Source organism: Podarcis vaucheri (assembly GCF_965113315.1).
Source record: "Podarcis vaucheri genome assembly, chromosome: 2".
Taxonomy (NCBI): domain Eukaryota; kingdom Metazoa; phylum Chordata; class Lepidosauria; order Squamata; family Lacertidae; genus Podarcis; species Podarcis vaucheri.
The window spans coordinates 24310059-24333013 of record NC_138760.1 but is presented as its reverse complement, the minus strand read 5'-3'; the positions used below and the strand labels follow the sequence as shown (position 1 = coordinate 24333013).

At 40.1% G+C, this 22955-nt stretch overlaps 1 protein-coding gene across 3 annotated transcripts in view; it reads right to left on the bottom strand.

Moving 5' to 3' along the window:
* SUZ12 (SUZ12 polycomb repressive complex 2 subunit) overlaps positions 1-22955 on the bottom strand; it is a 31433-nt gene that overhangs the window by 5630 nt on the left and 2848 nt on the right. Inside the window, exons 4-13 of one of the 3 annotated variants that reach the window (XM_082212455.1) lie at positions 15650-15718; positions 13683-13732; positions 12489-12574; positions 11598-11829; positions 10746-10848; positions 8303-8408; positions 7432-7579; positions 2462-2553; positions 2189-2332; positions 1196-1353 (exon numbers count right to left, since the gene is read on the bottom strand). In XM_082212455.1, coding sequence (XP_082068581.1) covers positions 1196-1353; positions 2189-2332; positions 2462-2553; positions 7432-7579; positions 8303-8408; positions 10746-10848; positions 11598-11829; positions 12489-12574; positions 13683-13732; positions 15650-15718 — 1188 coding nt within the window. Of the gene's footprint in view, positions 1-1195; positions 1354-2188; positions 2333-2461; positions 2554-7431; positions 7610-8302; positions 8409-10745; positions 10849-11597; positions 11830-12488; positions 12575-13682; positions 13733-15649; positions 15719-22955 lie in introns of all 3 variants that reach the window. The other 2 variants (XM_082212454.1, XM_082212456.1) reach the window with 2 other exon arrangements.

Here is a 22955-nt window from a genome sequence, read left to right as displayed (position 1 = left end):
TATCTGAGCCTGACTAAAAATCAAGCTCTGATAAGTGGTGAGTATCACAATGTCCTAGCAACCAAACTAGCTGGATACCGCAGAGTAAGAATAAAGAGCTTTGTTTAATTTTCTGACTTCTATAGCTATGGGAGTAACATTCTGATCACTACAGCAACATTAGTAACAGCACAATCCTAGCCTTGTCTATGCTACTGAATCGATTGGGGCTTACACACAAGTGGGGTTAGGACTGTGGCCAAAGTTACTAGAAAATAGGAAGATTTAGATTGGATGCTATAAATTAAGCCAATTTTTGTTAGGCCTGCGAGTTTTAATAGGTTTTGCTTGGTAGAAGAACCAAGTGATCAGGGGAGACCAATTGGAATCAGCAGAGCTATGAAAGAAGAGCAGACTATTTCATTTGTTGAGGCTGTGGCAATGCAGGAATAGCAAAGTATTAAGCATGGCCTTTACTTTCAGTGGGGGGTAACGCTTATTAGTGGAATTAGCAGGCTTCCACATTTTCATCTGTCACAGTGGCTATGGACACATGTAAAACTGAATCAAACTATGGCTTAGTACGAAGCAGCAAGAATGCTAATGCGGTGAGAAAACAGCAGTCATTGTGCTCTTACGCTGCTCCTGCTGTACTCCTGTGAGCTAAGCCATGGTTTGGGCTTAGCGTTACATTTGTTTGGGGAGCCAAACAATGATCTCAGATTGAGACGTAATGCTAAACCAAACCATGGCTTAGCATGGCAGCAGCAGGACGGGAGAGAAGCACAGCGGCCATGGTTAATGTCCAAATGTTTCAAAAGGTAGGCATAATAAAAGTTCCTCAGCTGACAGTCCTAAATTAAAGTCATGTTTAGCTTTGTTGCTGAATTTAATTTACGTACTCTACTTTCATCAATCCCCATCACTGACTTTATTTAACAAGCAGCACATATACCAATGAAGTTAAATGGAATGTGCTATTGTGCATGTCCTACAAAGAGGGCAATTTTTAATATCCACTGAGGAAGTGGGAAGAAAACATGGAGATCGAGAACTTACAGTAATAAAACTGCTGTGAGTCGCTTTAAGATTTTCAGCAGCAGGCAGTACAGAAACATTTTAATAGAGAGATAGCTATATATACAGATAAATAAGATCTTACAGACAGGGAATGCAAACAGTTGCAGACATCTGCAGAACACGGTTTCCTACCAACCTGCATACAAGAATGTGCGTAATTGGTGTTCGCTTGACTGGCCCATTACGACTGAATGCAAACCCAGGCTGGCGATGAATATCCTGAGGATTTCCTGCATATGAGCCATCATAACACTCATTGATGGAAACATCTATCCTAGCACCTTTGGGATGATACTGTAATAAATAAATATTTAGCATCGTAAGTGTTAATTGCAACCACACATTCCTTCCGCGACGTGAAAACTCTGCTTTCCTTGACACATCTCTTACTCTGGCTAAAGCCCCTGAACACCGAAAGAGCAGCGTTAACCAAATTTAAAATAATATTTTCCAGTCCTATCACACAATGATTAGAAACCAAGTCTCAACCACTGTTAGTCTGCTTTCGGGCAGGTTATTTATGAAAGTTATTGTAGCTGCACTTTTGTCACTCTGCCTTGAAAGTATCAAATTTGTTTCAATTGACCTTCTGACTCTGTATCATACCAAGAGCAGTCCTCTGCCAAGGTAATAGTATCAACCGCTGCCCTTGTGCTCACAGAAGGGCTTTTGACCCAGTGAAAACACCTGCCAATGAAACTAGTGGGGAGGCTATTTCCCCAAATTCCATTTCCCCTGCACCCCCCCAATGCATAATTCTACCCTACAATGGTACCTCCGGTTGCAAATGGGATCCATTCTGGAGGTCCGGCCGCATCCTGAGGAATTCGCAAACAGAGGACCGCTTCTTCGCATGCACGCGGTTTAGCACTTCTGCGCATGCGGCGAAACCCAGAAAAATACTTCCAGGTTTGCCACATTCGCATCCCGAAGTTTACGTATCCAGAGGGATACGTAAGCGGAGGTACAACTGTATTGTGGAGGATCCCCCAACCCTCTAGAGCTGATCTTCCAGGGTGCCATCTCCCTTCGTCTTGTTAGTGGATCAAGAGTCCTTGTGTGAGCATAGGAGCAGCAACTGGATTCCCTCCGCACCAGAGGTGTTAGAGATACAAGGAAAAATACTTACCACATAATTGAAAATAAACCGGCTGTGACAAAGCTTGAGATGTTTGAGTAAGCTGTAAAGTTTACGGCAGTTCAGTGTGCACCAGGGGCAATGCAAGTCATCTCTCGCTTCAGTCTGCTGCCTTGTATTGTTGTTATACAGGAACTGGCAAAAACAAGAGCTTGTTATTAGTATAAAGTTGTCTCCTCTTTTTCTGCTATTCAGATGGGAAGCAGTGCTTACTAATGGTCAGTTCTAATCACGCACCGTCTCAAATATTAGATTTTTCAATACCTGATAAAATATTCTCAGTTTCTGTCGAGGCTCATTTGAAACATCCCTTTCTTTTCTTGCTTGCAGGTCTGGCGGCAAAGATTCTTTTACAGCTGCAAAAGAACACGGATGTCACTAACTGTACTACTGTTCAAAACAAACCTCTACAGGAGTCAATGTTTTGTAAGTAATGTGCCACCATTTTGTTATAAGTAGCTGCTTAGCAAAAGGGAATTGAGTGGTCTCATTGAATAGTTACACACATTTCAGAACACAAGACAGGGCTCCTAATTAAGACAACAAGTAGGAGAGCATAGCATGCTTTTAGCACTAGCTTCAACCTCTCTTCCTTTTTTTAAAAAAAAAACAACTTCCACTTTTTAGTGCATAAAAAGTACAAAAGAAAAAGAAAACAAATTGCTGATAAACATAGACTGTGTATGGACAAATATACTGACATTTCGAATGCAGACATAGGCTGTGTATGGACAAATACACTGACAATTGGAATGCATTTATAAAAAATATAGCAGGAAATAAATAAATGAATAAATGAATGAATGTATTAAAATAATCATTCCACTTATATACCTTTGTATTAGACAAGCGTGTACGCAATCACCCCTACTTGACATACTACCTAGATTTGTTCTTGGAGAATAATTATGTTAATCTTGCAAACAAACACAGACTTCAAGCCTATACCACATTTGTATCAGCCCTTCCTTCCATGCAGCTTATTATCCCATTCTATGATTTTAAACGCTTGCCTAAAGCTATCCACAACCTTCACGGCTGAGCAGTCATGTCTAACACACCATCTACTAAATCACACAAGAATCTAGTCAGTGTATGAACTTTTTAACAATTGGCTGAACAAAAAAACACCTTCATTATAATTCCTCACAGTAGACCACTCCTTTTCACCCACCAGCATGGCAGCATACCATGATTTTCGAGAACCTTTTGATAAGAAGAAAAAAGTATTTACACCCTCAGAAATACAAGGCAAACGATGCTTCATACATTATTATTACTGCCACCACTAAAATTCTCACATCAATTTCACTTTTCCCACCCATCTTTTTTGGAGTGAAAACTGCTCTGCATCTAAATCTTCCCCGTACCTGTGCCACTGCTACATGCTGATGAAAGGAATTGGAAGCAGGACAGTTGCTTTTTAATGGATATTCTCAATATTACTAATGTGAACCCCCTTGCTTTGGCACCTTGTGTGAGGGAACTGCTTGCCCTGCCCTAAATTCAGCGCTGGCTGAAGAGTCGTACAGCTAAAGACAGCACTAAAGGTCTTCAAGATCCACACATTGATTTTTTGCAGATATAAGAACCAATAGATCCAATACATTCTGGCCAGTGACTGAAATAAATCAATCCACTCATTCATTCAATATATCCAATACCATGACACTAAGAATGGTTCTCACCTAAAAGGTGACTTGGGTGGTTATACTGTCCTCTTGTGAGACGACAGAAAACAGAGCTCTTTGCCCATTACTTACTTACTTACTTACTTACACACACACACACACACACACACACACACCTGCTCTGGGTCAAGACTAAGGTTACCAGGTTTTTTTCAATGAATCAAGGGACACTTTTTAACTACAGTAGGAATAATAGGATTGTATATAGGACTGATTTGTAAAACTGGGGACTGACCCCAGGAAATGGGGACGTCTGGCAACCTTAGTCAAGACAGGGAAAGGACTGGTCAAGAGGAGAAGGAAAGTAAGTAACTAACCATGTGATTCCAGTCTTATGGCACTAGAGGGCAGCATAACCCACCATGTGATGTGCTTACCACCTTTGGAGAGCTCAAAAATAGGATGTTTCACATTCTGTACCTTGGTGAAAGGTGAACTATGCAAAATTTCATCTGGCAGAACGAAAAAACCTCAGCAACCACGTTTTCTTGTTATTTTGACATACACTTCTATCATGCAGGTCATGATCTTTTAACCATTACTGAGATGCTTGCTTGCCTTCTGTTAGCCTGATTCTGCTTAATATTATCTAGTGTTTCTCTTCATTGGAATTTGCTAACAGTTAAAATCTGTAAGAACAATGTGCTTGTTTGCATGAGGTGGGAGTACTCAATGGTTAGGAGAGGTTGCCTGCACTGATGTTTAATGTCATTTCTAATTGTTATAATTGTCAGAGTGTGTGTCGACTGCCCCAGTTATTTTAACAACTGGCAGCTCCCATTCTATGGAACAGCATTTCTGTTTAGATACAACAAGCAGAATAATAATAATAACAATAATAACAATAATAACAATAATAACAATAATAACAATAATAACAATAATAATAATAATAATAATAATAATAATAATAATTTATTATTTATACCCCGCTTATCTGGCTGGGTTTCCCCAGCCACTCTGGGCGGCTTCCAACAAAATATTAAAATACAATGGTCTGTTAAACATTAAAAGCTTCCCTAAATAGGGCTGCCTTCAGATGTCTTCTAAAAGTCTGGTAGTTATTTTTCTCTTTGACATCTGGTGGGAGGGCATTCCACAGGGCGGGTGCCACTACCAAGAAGGCTCTCTGCCTGGTTCCCTGTAACCTCACTTCTCGCAGTGAGGGAACCGCCAGAAGGCCCTTTTGTTTTGACAAGCTTAGATGTTCATATTGCATCATTTTTAAAACCACTTTCAGTTGGCTTTCGTAGTGGGACCTCAGGTTACAGACGCTTCAGGTTACAGATGCCGCTAACCCAAAAATAGTACCTCAGGTTAAGAACTTTGCTTCAGGATGACAACAGAAATTGCACAGTGGCGGCGCAGCGGCAGGCCCCATTAGCTAAAGTGGTGCTTCAGGTTAAGAACAGTCTCAGGTTAAGAAAGGACCTCCGGAACGAATAAAGTTCTTAACCAGAGGTACCACTGTACTTCAAATGCATGGCAACATTAATGCTCTACATTTGTATTATCTCCTGGAAAAAATAACTGAAAATAAATTCAATTTCAGCCTTCCCTAAGATTCAAAAGAATCTGAATCAAACCAGTTCTAAGAATACTTTCCCAGCATTCCTTGAAACTACTGAAACACTTAAAATAGTAAGATTTTTACGGTTTGAATCTCGACTCCTGATTCATTACAAGAAGTCTTTACAGCAGGTTTTAACAGGCTGCAAAGAGGGGAAAAGAGTGTCAAGAGAATGTTTGAAACCAAAGGGAACAAAGCTTCAATGTTTTAAAAAGCTGTACCTATCAAGAGTATTCTCCTGCTAAAAATAGGCTTGCGTTCATCAAGATGTATCTGACCAATTTAAGAAAATAAACACTTTGCGAATAACTGTTTTCCACACAATACAGACACCTGCATTCCAAAACACGCTAGCATCCAGAATATCCCAGTTTTATCACCAAGAGCAGAGGGTGAGCATTGAGGGGAAATTCACAAAACCATATTCCACAAACCAAAATAAGCCCAATTCACCCTAAACATATTTTGTATTTATCAGAAATCTTCGTTTCTTCTATCACATATGGACTGCTAATGATGAAAATGGAAACTCTTACAAAATTAATCAACCCAGATAGAAATATAAGCAACCACAAACAAGCTGCAGATTTAAGTGAAGGGCTCATTAGGGAGTGGCACTCCGCTTATGGATGGAGGGAGCTGCTTCCGTCTGACTTTTGGAAATTCCCCTCTTCCTTCTCAGGTTCTCCTCCCCAACCCCAACCCTACCCAAGATATACTGTGTGTTTATAAGCTTCATAAAAACAGGTAACAAGAGCATTCGCCAACAACTTTTTATCTATTCCATACTGAACATATCCAACTCATGTAAACATTAAAAAACAGCATAGAAATATAAATGTAAGCAGGAAAAAAGCTATTAACACAATAGACTTAAAACAACATAAATTGAAGTCACAGTTGGCAGCAGAAAGCAGACTAGAAAATAAGGAAACTGCAATAATGAGCAGAGGCGTTATATAAAGAAGGTACCGACTGGAGTTCCCTAGGCATAGAAATTCCTAAGAGGGTACCATGATGGGGAAAAGAAAACTCTTACAGATCACAGCAATGAAAGGGATGGAGTACATGCAGAATTTCAGTTGCTGATCTCACAGTGTGATGAGGCAAGTACAGAAGCAGGTGTTCCCAAAGGTATGCAGGATGCAAACATTAAGGGCTTTAAAGGTCAACATGGTCATACTGAATTGGGTTCAGGAACAAATCCAAAACAGTGCAGTTGGACCAGCACCCGACTGACAGATTCTCTCTTGGGCTGCCAGCTAGGAAGCAAGCAAGCACACCCTGAGCTCTGACACAACAGGATCAAATTCCCACAGATTTCCAGAGATTTCCACCAGATAAAGACATTTAAGCATTGTACACGTTAATCCTACCCAACTTTAGGCAAATCCCCATAAACATAAACATTTCTCTTGATTCTAGACTAGTAATAAAGGTAAAGGGACCCCTGACCATTAAGGTCCAGTCGTGGCCAACTCTGGGGTTGCGGCATTCATCTCGCTTTATTGGCCGAGGGAGCCGGCGTTCAGCTTCCGGGTCATGTGACTAAGCCGCTTCTGGAGAACCAGAGCAGCACACGGAAACACCGTTTACCTTCCCGCCGGAGCGGTACCTATTTATCTACTTGCACTGGTGTGCTTTCGAACTGCTAGGTTGGCAGGAGCAGGGACAAGCAATGGGAGCTCACCCCGTCGCGGGGATTTGAACCGCTGACCTTCTGATTGGCAAGTCCTAGGCTCTGTGGTTTAACCCACAGCGCCACCCGCGTCCCTAGACTAGTAATAGAATCACAAAATTGTAGAGTTGGAATCGACTCCCAAGGATCATCTAGTCGAACCCCCTGGTATGCAGGAATCTCAATTGAAGCGTATGCATGAAACACATTAGAACAGTTTTCAGAACTAGGCAACGAAAGAAAACAAAATCCAATGTATGCAAGCAGCACTATCTGTATGTCAACACTTCCTTACCTATAGTCTGTGTAGGTTTCACAGAGCTGGGCTTGTTTTCTTGAGGGAAGCTCTCCGAATTCCGGGTTGAAAGGGGCTTCGCAGTAGGAGTTGTCGGTTTGTCATTTGCCTCTCCTGACCATCGTAGGGTAAACTGAAGTGTGGGTCCCTGAGAAAATGTTTCAAATGGAGGTAACCTCTGAAACAAAAATATATTGCTTTGAGAGATTTTCAAAGGAGCTTCAAATTGGGACCGTTACAGATGCCACCGCCAGCTACTGACATCAGGCACCTTTTAGGCGCTTGCAAAAAACAGCAAGCGTATCCAGATGTACAGATGTTTTATGCATTTAATCTGTTTTTAGCTTACTGTTGATTTCATGTTTATTTTTAAAGTGCCACTTTTTAACTCTTTTTACTGATAACTTTAATGACTTGTGGGGTGTTTGTTTTTTGTTTTGTTTTTTGTAAACAGCTTTGAGGTTTTATTACAGTTAAGCAGTACAGTGGTACCTTGGTTTGCATAAGTCTTGGTTTGCATACGTCTTGGATTACTAACACATCAAAACCGGAAGTGTGTGTTTGCAACCTTTTTTTTTTTTGATTACAACCCATTTTCTTACAAACAAATTTTTTGGGGGGAGGCCCCATTGGCGAAAGCGTGCCTTAGGTTACAACCTGCTTTGGTTTACAAATGGACCTCCACAACGGATTATGGTTGTAAACCAAGGTAAATAAATTTTGTTAATTAAATAATCTACTTCGCTTCAAGGCTTCGGTCCTACAGCTTTCAAGAAGCATCACTATTTTCAAGGTCCTTAAGTGTTTTGAAGCTCCTCACTTTATATACACTTTTCAAGAAGGCTTTTTGGCAAATGCCAGTGGCACAAACCTTCCCATCCAGTATTGTCTCCCATGTTGCTCTTTTCTTGCTGACTGGGCACTCTTCCATTTCTTGCATGGCTACTTCATATTCCCCATCAAGAAGCTGCAGTCGTCTGTTGCGCAAAATATATGTAAAGAGAAATTAATTTCATTAGCTGGTATTCAATAACAAGTCATGTTAATTTGCATGAATCCATCATCCACATCATCATGCGAAAGGCTGGGTTGGATGAATCCCAATCCGGAATTAAGATTGCTGGAAGAAATATCAACAGCCTCAGATATGCAGATGACACAACCTTGATGGCAGAAAGCGAGGAGGAATTAAAGAACCTTTGATTGAGGGTGAAAGAGGAGAGCGCAAAATATGGTCTGAAGCTCAACATCAGAAAAACGAAGATCATGGCCACTGGTCCCATCACCTCCTGGCAAACAGAAGGGGAAGAAATGGAGGCAGTGAGAGATTTTACTTTCTTGGGCTCCATGATCACTGCAGATGGTGACAGCAGCCACGAAATTAAGAGACGCCTGCTTCTTGGGAGGAAAGCAATGATAAACCTAGACAGCATCTTAAAAAGTAGAGACATCACCTTGCCAACAAAGGTCCGTATAGTAAAAGCTATGTTTTTTCCAATAGTGATGTATGGAAGTGAGAGCTGGACCATAAAGAAGGCTGATCGCCAAAGAATTGATGCTTTTGAATTATGGTGCTAGAGGAGATTCTTGAGAGTCCCATGGACTGCAAGAAGATCAAGCCTATCCTTTCTTAAGGAAATCAGCCCTGAGTGCTCACTGGAAGGACAGATCCTGAAGCTGAGGCTCCAGTACTTTGGCCACCTCATGAGAAGAGAAGACTCCCTGGAAAAGACCCTGATGTTGGGAAAGATGGAGGGCACAAGGAGAAGGGGACGACAGAGGACGAGATGGTTGGATAGTGTCTTCAAAGCTACAAACATGAGTCTGACCAAACTGCGGGAGGCAGTGGAAGACAGGAGTCCCTGGCGTGCTCTGGTCCATGGGGTCACGAAGAGTCGGACACGACTAAACAACTAAACAACAACAACAACAACATCATCCACATCATGGCTGGGCTGCACGCACACTAGGGCTTTAAAAGTTCCCCATCCTATTGCAGTTCCATGTCACATACCTACCCCAAAGCATACCTGAGCAAGGGCTTCTGTGAATCCCAGCCAGTTCTCTAAATAGTCCAACGTACATGACAACCGAACACAAATATTCCTAATCTATTTATTCCACACACACCCCACGGAAAATTAGCAGCATGACAATAAGGTGTATAGTTTCATTAGAACAGCAGCTGCACTTGTTCATACAATGGAATTTATTACTTAAGTAGTTAAACCCACCACAGCAAGCCCTTAAAAACATGAATTCTAGACATCAAGTTCCAATATAATCCATGAAAGGAGAGTACAAAGACAGTGAAAGGCAGCTACTTATAGTTTATCCAGGAACTTAAAGCTGCAAGTTTGTAACTTTTGTTTGCATGTGAAAAATGTATAAATTCTAGAGTTTAATCACAATAGCACAGCCCACTTGAAGGATGAAAGCTCTACCCTTTTCCATAATATTTTAAAGCATTCCACCAGATCAGGGCCCCAGCAATCACATGTTTTAAAACAAACACAGACGTCAGAAATGTGTGGGGTTTATTTATTGACACTATTTTGATACTATTATGTACACATGAGCAGCTTGCATTTTAAATAGAGATGGGGCAGTAGACATGTTTCAGGCAATTCTTTTTACTATGCCACTACTAAAAATGTGAAGGCTGGGGGTGTGGAGAGAGAGAAAAACTGGGGAGAGGAATAAAATGTTCAAAACAATATATTTATTCCCCCTAAATGATTTCTAAAAACTATGTGAAAGAAAGGACGTTTATGTAATGTTATGTACTGGAGGAAACAGTTTCTGGAATACTTAACATTCTTCTTTGTTTTACTATAATGCCAGTGATTTCTTTTATTTATTTTTTGCTTGTTCCTCATAAACTGGTACAAATAAAAAATGTGGTGGCTTCTTATAGTAGCTCATTTGTAGCAAAAAATTAAAAAAGGAAATTTGCTCATTTGTTTGAATGAATTGTGTTTTTAATATACCAAACATGATAATTTTATGGCTAACCAATTCATACACAATGCATTTTATGCTTCTAAATTGATGGTTGACTTGTAAAGGCGGTTTAAAAGTAAATCTTGCATTTTTTTTCATTTCCCCCAAAATTTCTGATTTCCTCCTGTTGCTTCAAAATTTCACATCTCTAGCCATGACAAAGAATTTCTCAATGCCATTTTGGGAAACATGAATCTCTAAAACTAGGATTTATTTTACAGAAGACATTTAAAAGATTAAAATGAAATTCACGCAGAAAAAGGCAAATCCAATACATGCCCTAGGAGAAGTCTCTTTTTAAAAAGTATTACCTGTTTTTATCAAATACAGTCATTTGTGCTACAAAAGTCTTCTCCTCATCTTCACGGTTGGAAGAATTGCGTTTTCTTCTAGCTGGAAGCTCCTCGTTAACATCTGCAGTTAAGCACACTAAATATTATACTTGTAAGGAATAAATATACACAAATTTTCTGGCATAGCTGTTCAGTAAGAGTCACTGAATTAGATTCAATGAGGGTTTATTTTAACGATTGTTTCAAACTTTAGACAAAGTTCTTTGTTCAACCCCTGCTGAATATTACATTATGAGAAGAAGGCTCAGTTAAGAATCTTCCAGGGACATCGAAAAATGGAAGTTCTATTCTAGAATGAAAAAATGAACAGAGAACCCTCCAAGTTAGTATTCTTGCAAGGAGTGCAGGCTTCTTGAAATCTTACACATACATTTCAGTTGTAGTGGTGGTTGTGCAATTGTGTATGCCAGTGTAACATCCAAACAGTTCCCATGTTGATCCCCAACTTTTTAATGGGAGGGAAATTATTTACACCAGTTCCTGACGGGTTTTTAACCATGGAATGAATAGGCATAGATGTGCTCTTCCTCTATGCCACCCACTTCACCAGCAGAGCTTATTTGCAGTACGTGGGGGAATTTCCATGGACACATCTACAGTCAAGGCAGTGGATCTGCAACCTCCAAGGTTGTCAGGAACACTTTGTCTCATCCTAAAACCACTCACCCAGAAAAACTGTTGTGTATAGGATTGGAAGTATAAGGCAATTAACGCCCACACATTCAAAAGCCTGCTTAATATTTTTCTTTTAAGCAGCTAGCTGATTTCCCCCGATTAAATGAGTAAGTTCTGGATATACTTCGTGCTTACCAATGTTTTCATTAGTTTCACCATTTATCATCCCATTAAATTCTCTTCTTCCTGGACGCGTTACTCTGAATAATAATGAGTAAGACTTCACCATATGGCTGTTACTGGGTTCAAATTCGTTGCTGGAAACGGCTAGTGATGGAAAGCTGCCTGGTTTCATTTGGTTGAGGTCTGGATTCAAGGGCACCTGCTTTTTACCAGTAGGTACTTGCCTTACTGGACAACTAACATCCTGTAGACATAGAACATATTTAATACTTTTCAGTATCTGGATAAAGTGAAAATGAAATGCATGTGAGGTTTAACGAAAACCCATTGGGGGGATGGGAAACAGTTTATAAATGATGAACATGTATTGTCAAACTCCCTCTTCTATAGATTATTGTGTAGTCTAAATCTAGGATATGACACATGTTGAAGTTAACAAATCTGCTTAAAGTGAGAGAGAAGACAGCAAGTAATCTCTTTCAACATTTATTGAATTCATTATTTTATTAGAGCAACAAAGCACAAGATTCTGTGAACCCATATTCTTTAGGGGAATTTTAAAAGCAGAGAAGACAAAATATTAAAATAAACTGGAAAATGATTATTACTTTTTTCTTTATGACTTGTAGAAATACTTAAATGATGTATTTTCCACCAGGGAAAATGTGGGCTATAATTAATAATAATAATAATAATAATAATAATAATAATAATAATAATAGCAGCAGCAGCATTTTGGAGATCTTACAGTATTGAATTTAACTGGGGACTGCTGTATTATATTGTATTTAAACGCCTTTGCAGAGTCTCGTTAATAAAGAAAATGGTTTATATATATTTTTAGGAAACTCGACTGTTAAAAGCTGCTTTCTCCTGCTATTGCTAAACCATGCCTAAACTTACCTTTCGTTTCTTGTGGCAAACTTTTATAAGCAGTACTTCCAGAGTTACAGAACTTTGTTCATTTTCTGAGTTTTGCAATGGCTTATCTAAAAAGAGCCCAAGGGGGGAAATGTTTTAAACTTCTGAAAGAGAGGTTCTACTTCAGTGCAACCCAAATACATATCTGCCAGTCTAGGTGCTGTCTTTTTGCTTTAATGTGTCACTGGCCCTTTAAACTATATAGAGAACCTTAAGCACAGGCCCTGTAGCACTGTACTGCATTACTCAATTTGCGTGCAGGGCAGGGAGGAGAGAGATCAAGGGGAGAGTTGAATGGAGAAGTGCATGTTAACTCTCAGCTGTGCTCACTGGAGCCACTGCTGAAGCCCAGGGTTAATAGCCGCAAGAAGGGGCAAATGACAGGGCCCACTGAGGCTGATACTGGATCCCTGATGTCCCCCTCTTCTTTTTCAAGCTGCTGCTATGGTGGCAGTGCTCAGCCCAGCACTATAAAGTGCCGTGTCAGGTGAGGATGAACCCACTACCAGGTCCAGAGTAATTCCAGGGAAATGAAGATTACATGCAGCTGCTTCGTCTATTCTATCAAAGGACTGGGCCTTACTGCTGCCAGCTCACCACCTCCCTAGTAACTATTTTTTAAAAGCAATTTCATTAGCTATTGGTTAGCTAATGAGAAGAAATCCCATAGGACAGAGCAAGGGCTCCAGCAGGGCACTTGGACCACGTCCCCCTGAAACCTGATTCCAACCCTGCAACAGCTATTCATTTTGGGGAGCAAGCAAACAGCAATTTGCAGAAAAAGAGGACTGTTGCCATTTTCATGGACATGTAGAGCTCAACACTTTCTGACAGTTTAACACCATTCAACCAAGAGGCCAGTCTTTAATGTTGTCTGCCTGCACATGTACCAATAAAATTACATGGGTTACAGCACTAAAATTTAAATGTATCTTGATTCTAGCTTAGATCATTTCTACTGTTATTTTTCTCCATGATAACTTATCATCCCAAAATGTTAAGTGTACTATAAAAGGATTTTATAAGGACACATTTCGCAGTCTACAAGCAAATCACAATAAATACTATTTCACCCAGTGAAAATGCAGAGGTCCATGAACCTCAGTTACACACCAAAACATTCCTCTATCATCAGTAAATGACATTGAAAGAAAAAGTGGATGATGAAATACGTACCATTTTTATGGAAGAAACCAGTAAAGGTGAGTTGTAGATGAGCAGACAAGCTAAAATAAGGAAAGACATATTGTTTCACTCTTCAGACATTCTAGGCACATTTAAGAAATGTGAGAGAAGACAACAAGTAATCTTTTTTAACATTTATTTTCCTAATCTAACCTGGCCTCATTCATGCAATAATTGCGCCCAGATTACCGTATGTTACAGCAATGCACTTCACACGTGGCTGCCTTTTTAGACAGTTTAGGAATTTCTAGAAGTATATGGTTGGCCAATGCAGGATGTTAATCAGATGGGTCCTTCTCATGTTCTTATGAAAACATGAAACATGCCTCCCTTTAGCAACATCATGGGACAAAGCATTGGCCCAGGAATTTCCTAAAGGGATTATACTTAATGGTCAAATCAGTGTTTTTCACTCATATTTTGGATCGTATCACAACTAGATGATTGTGCTCGTGGAATGAGTTCAAGTGCAACAATGCTTCCCTTCCTTTATTAATTGTATCTGTTTTTCCTTTATTTTTATTGTGTGCCCTCTTAGGAGTTTTATGCTTAAGCAGCCTATGATTTTTTTCTTACAATAAATAATTGATAATAGGGTCACCGATTCATTAACAAGTTCAAAATAGCTTTCTTTGTTTTGTATTCAATTCAGGTTTTTAAACAGGGTAATTTAAAAAAACCATTTATACCCTATCTTTCCAAATAGTTCAAGGTGGCCAACAAAATTAACATTAAATTAAGATATGAATGATAACACATAATTAAAAACTGTACAGCAACAAAAAACAAAAACAAACAAACAAACAAACAAAAACAAACACCTTAAGGATGGTCAACCAAGTGCACTAAAATAACTAACAGACCAAGGATTTCCCTAAAGTGGAAGGTTTTCACATTGCAGTGGAAGACATGTCAGGTAAAGAGTGAGGTACATGTGTCTGGGAGGCAATTCCAAAGTGTGACCAAGGCCACAAAAAAGGCCATCGCTCTCGTCCCAGGAGCACAAAAGTTTTCCTGTTAATTATCTTAATATATGAACAGACTCATAATGGAGAAGATAGTCCATCAAGAATCCTGGTCCCATACCATATAAGACTTCACATGTCTTAACCAGCACTTTGAATTGGGCCCAGAAACCAACTGGAGGCCAATTCAGCTGTTCCAACAATGATGGAATTTACCCCTGGCATTCATCTCTAGCTAATATCCTAGCCATCACAGTTTATTTTTCTGAACACTCTTCAAAGGCTGCCCCATGAAGTAGTTCAAGCATGTGATCACCCGAGCTGGGCAAAAGCATATTCCACCACTGCTTGTCACCTGGTCACCCAGGGTCAAGGCTGGGTCCAGAATTACTCCCAAAATATGAAGCTGCAATTTCAAGAAGATACTTCCCCATCTATCAACTGATATGTTGACAATCAGGAGTCATAGAAATAATTAAATAATGAGGGTCAATAAACTTATTCCTATCTACAACATAGCACAGGCATTTTATGAAGGTTTTCTGGCAAGGTTTCAGCATATTCACCTAACACAAATGCAACAACAGTTTTGAACAACAACAAGCAACCTGCAGCAATAGATGGAAAGGTGTGTTTTCGCACATGCACTACAGAATAAACTGTGATTCAACTACATAATGGAAATCAATGAAATTTCAAAAACAAATAAATTACTAGAGCCGGTTTGCATGTTTTGCCGCTTTTCATGACTGTATGTTTTATTTCATCCATATTAAGAGCTAAACACTGTAGCGCAAGTTTACCAGAGAACAAACAGACACCACACACAACACCTCTGGTAAAATTAGTTTACATGTATTTTATTATGGGAGGAGCAGAATTTCATTATACTTCCAGTCATATTTCAGTATGACTTCTACTGACATAGAAAATACATAATCCCATTTGAAACACTGTTACTGAAACATTCTCGGTAGATAAAATGAATGTTACCTTTGCAAGTCGTGTTCTCCCTGTTTTTTCTCTACTTTCGTCAGCATCCCGTCTACTCTGAATGTTTTCCTGTAATAAAAGTTGTGTTTTTTTGAAATTTCACTGATCTCCATTATGTTGTTAAGTTTTGCTTCATAAAGATTTGTTCCAATTGCTTTTTTTTAGGACCTGGAAGGGAGTCGGGTGCACCAAGTTGTGAAATACTTCACAATATGACACAGAAAGCTAGTGTTTAGCCGCATGATGTTAATCCCTAAATATTTTGTCTTTCAATCATGGCTATTTTCAAAATGTTTCAATATTTACGCTTAGCTCAAGAACGCTAACAGAAGTAAAATGTACTATCACTTAAGAATCACCACAGGCATAAATAGACAAAGGTATCAGAAACTGAATTCTAGGGTTACAGAACTAGAATTCAGAAAAGCTGTTTTTGCTTTGTGGGAGCTCAGCTGAACACTAGTGACATTCCTTGTACTAAAAACATTCAGGTCTGGCAGTGTGCCAGTGTCTTTATATGACAGCCTTTTACTGAATATTGGGGTATAGTACAAGGAGGACTTAGGCCAGGCATCAGCAAGTGGTTGCTAGATGCATTTCTCTAAGAAGATAACTGAAAAGGGTTACACAATCGTTTAGATCAGCCTGTCAAACTGAAAATAATTCACAATTGAGAAAAAGCTGGTTTCTTATCAAATAGATCTTGAAATCCCATACCTGACTGCACTCGTCAAGCTTTAATACTTTTATTTCTCAAGTTGTAAAAGACTGAGAAATTAAATAAGTATATATAATTGGAAGGTACTTCCCTTTCCAATTCTAAGGACAAAAAATACAAATATGAGAGAATCTTCATACAACGATAGGAAATTTCAAATAAGGTCTAAGTATAATCTGTAAGGCAAAGGACAAAAGTAAAAAAAGGAAGAGTGCAAGTTCCTTAAAGGCTTAAGCAATGCTATTTTCATTGCTTTGTAAATAATTTACTCAAACGGAAGCATGAATATATATTTATACAAGACAATCCACGCCAAACTCACTCAGCCGCCTTATATTCAGAAAGCTAGTAACTGTGGTTGTAGCATTTTATATTTGCTTTGACTACTCTGAAGAATAAAAAGCGAACATTTTGACATCTCTGCAGCTTAGGGCTTAAAATATATAGTTTAGTCTCTGCCCATGCAGAACATAAGCACTTGAAGGCTTATGTGTGGAACCGTTGTTAAATATTCGGGAAATGCTTTTTGACTGTTTATATTGGGAGTATGTTTCTGAAGCGAGACAGATGGGGCCATGTTCCTGGATATGTGTAGGAAGGTGTATGGGATAGGGAAGAACACGCCAGGTAATCGGAAGCTGAGATATCACACAAGTGTCTCTCCTGATCCATCCTTCAGTCCTGGGAACTGAGGTAGCCTTGCTAGCAATCCACCAAGTCTTCGAATGTTGTGGGTGAATACAGGGTCAGTTAACAAAGAAACAAAGTTCACCCACGATTTGATTTTGGGTGAGAAAATAGACATGTTGCATACTACGAGTATCTATTTGGGGGAAGGAAGCATAAATCTCCTATCTCTGCCCACTAGGCTGATTGATGCAACAATCTCCTGAATCAGATGAGCATGCGTGTAACCCTAGGATTCAATACCCTTTTTCAAGGAGCCTTGTCCAACACTCTGCTAGCTTCCATTGTGTGTCCTTACAACTGGGTTTATAAAGACAGGATACTAAATTTGTGGAATTTGTACCCTGTTCTTCAGCCAAAAAGGCTTTCAGAGCTGCTTACATGAGCAAAACAGAACAGTCGCTACCCGCAGGCTTACAATCTAAACACACACACACACACGGAGGGAAGATGGGGGAAGTGACACCAAGGGTTATCTAGTCCAAAGCCCTGCTATGCGGGAATCTCAGCTAAAGCATCCTTGACAGGTAGCCATCCAACCTGTGCTTTAGAACATCCAAGGAAGAAGCATCTGCCACCTTCCAAGGGGGTCAGTTCCGTTGACAGCTCTTATTGTCAGAAAGCTCTTCCTGATGTTTACTAGTAATTTCCTTTCTTGTAACTTGAATGCATTGGTTCAGGTCCCAAGCCTGCTCCGCCTTCCATGTGACAGCCCTTTCAATATCTCCTCTGTCTCCTCTTTTCCAGGCGAAACATATCCAACATTCCTCAACCACTTCTCATAAGGCTTTGTTTCCAGACGCTTGATCATCTTGACTGTCCTACTCTGCATGCATTCCAGCTTGTCCTTCTCAAATTGTAGCACCCAGAACTGGACACAGTGTGGCTGACAAGGCAGAATAGAGCAGTACTATTACTTCCCTTCATCTGGACGCTATATTTCTGTTGATGCAACCTAAAATAGCACTGGCGTGTTTTTTTTGCTGTTGCATCACACTGTTGACTCTTTTGGTCTATTATGATCCCAATATCCTTTTCATATACAGCGGTACCTCGGGTTAAGTACTTAATTCGTTCTGGAGGTCCATTCTTAACCTGAAGAACCACTTTAGCTAATGGGGCCTCCCACTGCCGCCGCACGATTTCTGTTCTCATCCTGAAGCAAAGTTCTTAACCCGAGGTACTATTTCTGGGTTAGCGGAGTCTGTAACCTGAAGCATCTGTAACCTGAGGTACCACTGTATACTACTGGCAATCCAGCTGTTCCCCATTTTATATTTCTGCAGCTGGTTCTTCCTGTCTAAGTATAGAACCTTGCATTTCTCTCTACTGAAATTAATTTGGTTAATTTTGACCCAGTTCTCCAATCTGTTAAGGTCATTTTGAATCCCAATTCTGTCTTCAGTGGCATTAGCTACCCCTCCCAGTTTGCTCTCATCTGCAATTTTGATTAACATCCCCTCAATTCCATCATCCAAATCATTTATAAAGATGTTGAACAATAAAGGGTTCAGGACAGAACCCTGCGGCACCCTACTTGTCACTTTTTCCCAGGATGACAAGGAACCATTCATGAACACTCTTTGGGTTTGGTCAGTCAAATTCACCTAAAAGTTACTTTGTCCAGTCTACATTTTACCAGCTTCTGTACAGGAATATTATGAAGGACTTTGTCAAAAGCCTTACTGAAATCAAGGTACACTACATCCACAGCACTCCCCTAATCCACTAAGCTGGTAACTATAAAAAAAAAGAAAAACGAGATTCATCTGGCATGACTTGTTTTTGAGAAACCCATAATGGGTTTCAGTAATCACAGCATGACAGTTTAATTATCTGTTTTAGGACCTTTCCAGGCACTGATGTGAAGCTCACCAATCGGTAGTTACCTGGGTATTCTGCCCCCCCTTTTTTAAGATGGGGACCATATTTGGCCACCTCCAATCTACAGGGACTTCACCTGTTCTCCAAGAATTCTCAAAGATTATAGACAGAGGTTCTGAGATTACATCCAAAAGCTCCTGCAGTAAGATCACTGTTCTTTCCCTTTCCTACAATTTTTACACAATCTGCCTTCCATGCTCAAAATCTTAGATATCGTCACATCATTTATTTTGAGCAGGTTGTACCCCTCAGTTTCTACATTCCAGCCATGAGTCTCATCTCACCAAGTTTCAGCAATGCTTATTGGGTCATATTTGTCATCCTATAAGAGCTCAAGTTCTTCTTGCTTGCTTCCTGTACTTTGTGCATTCGGGTAGGGACAACTAAAACCACCAGTCATTCCTCCACACATTGCTGCCCTGTCCTCCGCCACCACACATCTTTTCTTCTCTGGGGAGCGACAGAAATCATTCTGTACACTGTCCACTACTACCTCAATGTATTCCAAGGCCTGCAGTTGTAGTTCTTGCTCCTCAGGCTGAGAATCAGTATCTGAGGTGAGGACATGAAATTGATTTTGTAGCTCCAGAGACACAGCATGGCTCCTGACAGTCCTGCTTTTCTGCCTAAAGTTGCTGTAGCTTCTCTTCCAGCAAGGCAACTAGCTTGTACTCACTGCAGGTGCAGTTTTGCATTCTCAGGCAGGAAGACAAACATGGCACTGGTGTTGCAGGTCACTGAAGCAGCTCCCTTGCTGTCAATGTCTCTTGGTCCTACATGCACCATGAGACAGCACTGCAGGCTTCCCCCTCAAACTTCCCTCATAAACACCCTTGTTTACAAGTCCCTCCAATGCTCCAAACACATTCCTTCCTCCCTGGAACTCTCGACTTTGACTCTCTTGACTTTGTGGAATTTAAATATCGTTCCCTGCGAGGTCATTTGTTCATGTCCCCTAAAGCACCTTTGTCTTGGTTGGATCCAGCGTAAAGCACAGAACTCTCGACTTTGTGGAATTTAAGTATCATTCCCTGTGGGTCATTTGTTCGTGGCGAAGGGAAATGTGATACGTTTTGTTAATAGGAGGGTGGGTGTGTACAACTCTGCTAAGTAACCCTTTTCTCGCTAGAATCTATATGGGATCTCCTGCTTTGTACTGCCCTTTGCTAACATAAGAGCCCTGATGGATCAGACGAAAGGCCTATTGTCATGTTTCTTATAATATCCAACCAGATGCCTGTGAGAAGTCCTGCAGTTTGCTCTAAAGCACCTTTTCAGACCTCCCCATGCCTTATACTTTTCATTTTGCACAATCTGAGAATGTGGACAAGATTCTTGAAACTGAAAGACCCAGCATGATCTTTGTTCATCATGGCTTGTAAATGCAGCCAGAATAGAGTTTGGGTTGCAGAGGTCGTTTGACAGCACTTAAGTAATTGTGAAGACACTCTTGAAGATATCCTTGCACTTCTCTCCATTATGAATGAGTTTTGCCCAGTTTCTGATCTGCATTTTTGATTAAGATACCTGACCATGTTGTGGTGAACCAGCTCCAGCCTTTGATTTTTGGAGTCCTAAACAGTGAGGCGAGGAAACACTGACTCCTGCATGAATCTGTCCAGAAAGTCTGTTATGGGTCTCCTCTAGATTCCATAATGGGAGGCCCTCTTCCGTGTTCCCCTGCTATCTGAAGAATGGTGAGCAAGCACAAGAGTGGGCCTTCTCACCTGTGGCATCCATATTGTGAAATAACTCTTTTACAGAGGTATGGTTTGGCCCCCATAATACATCCTGTCCTTTGGCGGGTGGTAAAGACAATTTTATTTCAGCAAGCATTCTCCTAATTTGGTCTCTCTGTTTAAACTGATGGCTTTTACAGTTTAATTCTTTGTACTTTATTATTTGTAGCTGTGAGCTGCCTTGAGAGTACACTTCAGGAAAAGACAGAATAAAAAATGTATTCAACAACATTGTTGTTTTTGCTTCTCACAGAACACAGTTGACATGACCATCATTCACCTACAATTCAGGTGACCTTATTTTGCAATTCTCATGGCTGTGCTTGCACATTAATATTCTTATGAATATTACACATAGTTACTAGCCCTTAACACATTTTAATAGTCATTTATGTCACACTGCCATTTATACCACATTGCTGGAAACAACCAACAGATCTCATTTACAAAAGATCCACTGCCTGGCCTCTTGGATGCAGTTCTTTCTTACCAAATGTTTACCAGTCAACTAACTATATGCAAACATGAATTAAAGATTAAAGCTAAGAATCTAGGCCTTTTCAGAGTGAAACGTGGCATTTACCAATGCTGTCTACCAATTAGCAGCAGTAGAGAGAAACATACACAATGGCAGCTTTTGCATATCACAGTAAGCTATGACTTACTATGCACAAGAGAATAGCAGCTATTTTGCTACTTCCCTCTTGGGATGGGAGAAAACAAACCCATGACCCCCAATTTAGTGTTACAGCCCAATTAGGAACCAGTTTATTTTGCTCAAGCTATAAATGGTATGCCAAGAAGAAACATTGGCTTATCAGTATGGTTTTCTTTAGAGAGCAAACCAAACCAAACCAAACCAAACCATGATCACTTGTTTGGACTGCTAAGCCAGTGATCACAATTTGGTTCCTGAGGCTGTGGCTGAGGAGTAAAGCAAGCACAATTCATTTGAACATGGCAATCCATGGTTTATGGTTTACCATGATGTGCAAACACAGCCCATTTCATCTTTCTCCATCACACTGCAGAGATATATACAGTGGTGCCTCGCAAGACGAAAAGAATCCGTTCCGCGATTCTCTTCGTCTAGCGGTTTTTTCGTCTTGCGAAGCAAGCCCATTGACAGCCTAGTGGATTAGCGCTACAGCGGTCTAGCGGCTTTCCGTGATCAGCTGTTAAGCGGGTTTTTCAGCGGAACAGCTGATAGGCGGCTTAGGAAAAGGGGGGGAGCGAAAAAAACCCGCGGGGACACGCAAGATTTTTTCGTCTTGCGAAGCAACCCCATAGGGAAATTCGTTTTGCGAAGCGCCTCCAAAACGGAAAACCCTTTCGTCTAGCGGGTTTTCCGTCTTGCGAGGCGTTCGTCTTGCGGGGCACCACTGTACTAAGTATAGATGTTGCAGTAAAAAAAATATTCCTTGGCTATCTGCAGTAGCAGAAAAAGCAGGCTCCCATACTGTCACTAAATGTAAGATATTTCTGGAAAGAAAACAGATTTAGTTTGAGGAATTCTATGAGTCCTTAAATAGCCATACTCTTTCAATACCACAACTACATTGAAACAAAGACATACCAAAAAAATACACCTATATGTAGCTGATGCTCCCTATCATCCAGTAGCAGCACTGACCATTACAAGTTATTTGACAAAACGTCCCAGACTCAGAACATGATCAAGGATTCATTCCTCTGTTTGCACTAACACCCTACAGCACACAAACCTAATTCCTAGATGTCTACTGACCTATACTCCACTATAGTCTTCTGACTAATTAGACCTATTTTTACATTATTTAAATCTGTTGATTCTTGCTTTATTTTAAATGGCTTTCGAGAACAATTCATGTTAATGGGCAACAGCAATGCTATATGCCTAAGAATTAACTCCCATTGTAGTTCCCTTTTCCGTGGCAAGCATACCCCATTCCTTCAGTGTACATTTTATCGCTTTGTTTTTTTCCATCCTCTGACGTATCTTATGCGTATCTTGTTGACTCAAACAATGTTCTGCACCACTAATTCCATTCAAGTGGAGTTACAAATTTAATCTTTATAGGCTATCTGAGATAAAAACATTACGTTGCAAGCACTCAAAGCTAAAGGCAGTTTTAATTATTTTGAAGTGTATTAGTATTTCAAGGCTCCTGATTGCTAAACCCACTGCAGAAGCTCAAAAATGAAGTTAGTTTGGATTACCATTTTTCTTTACTTTCCCACAGACATTGTCTATAATTATTTTTTACTGAGAGGCTAAGTTTAAAGAAAATATAAAGTA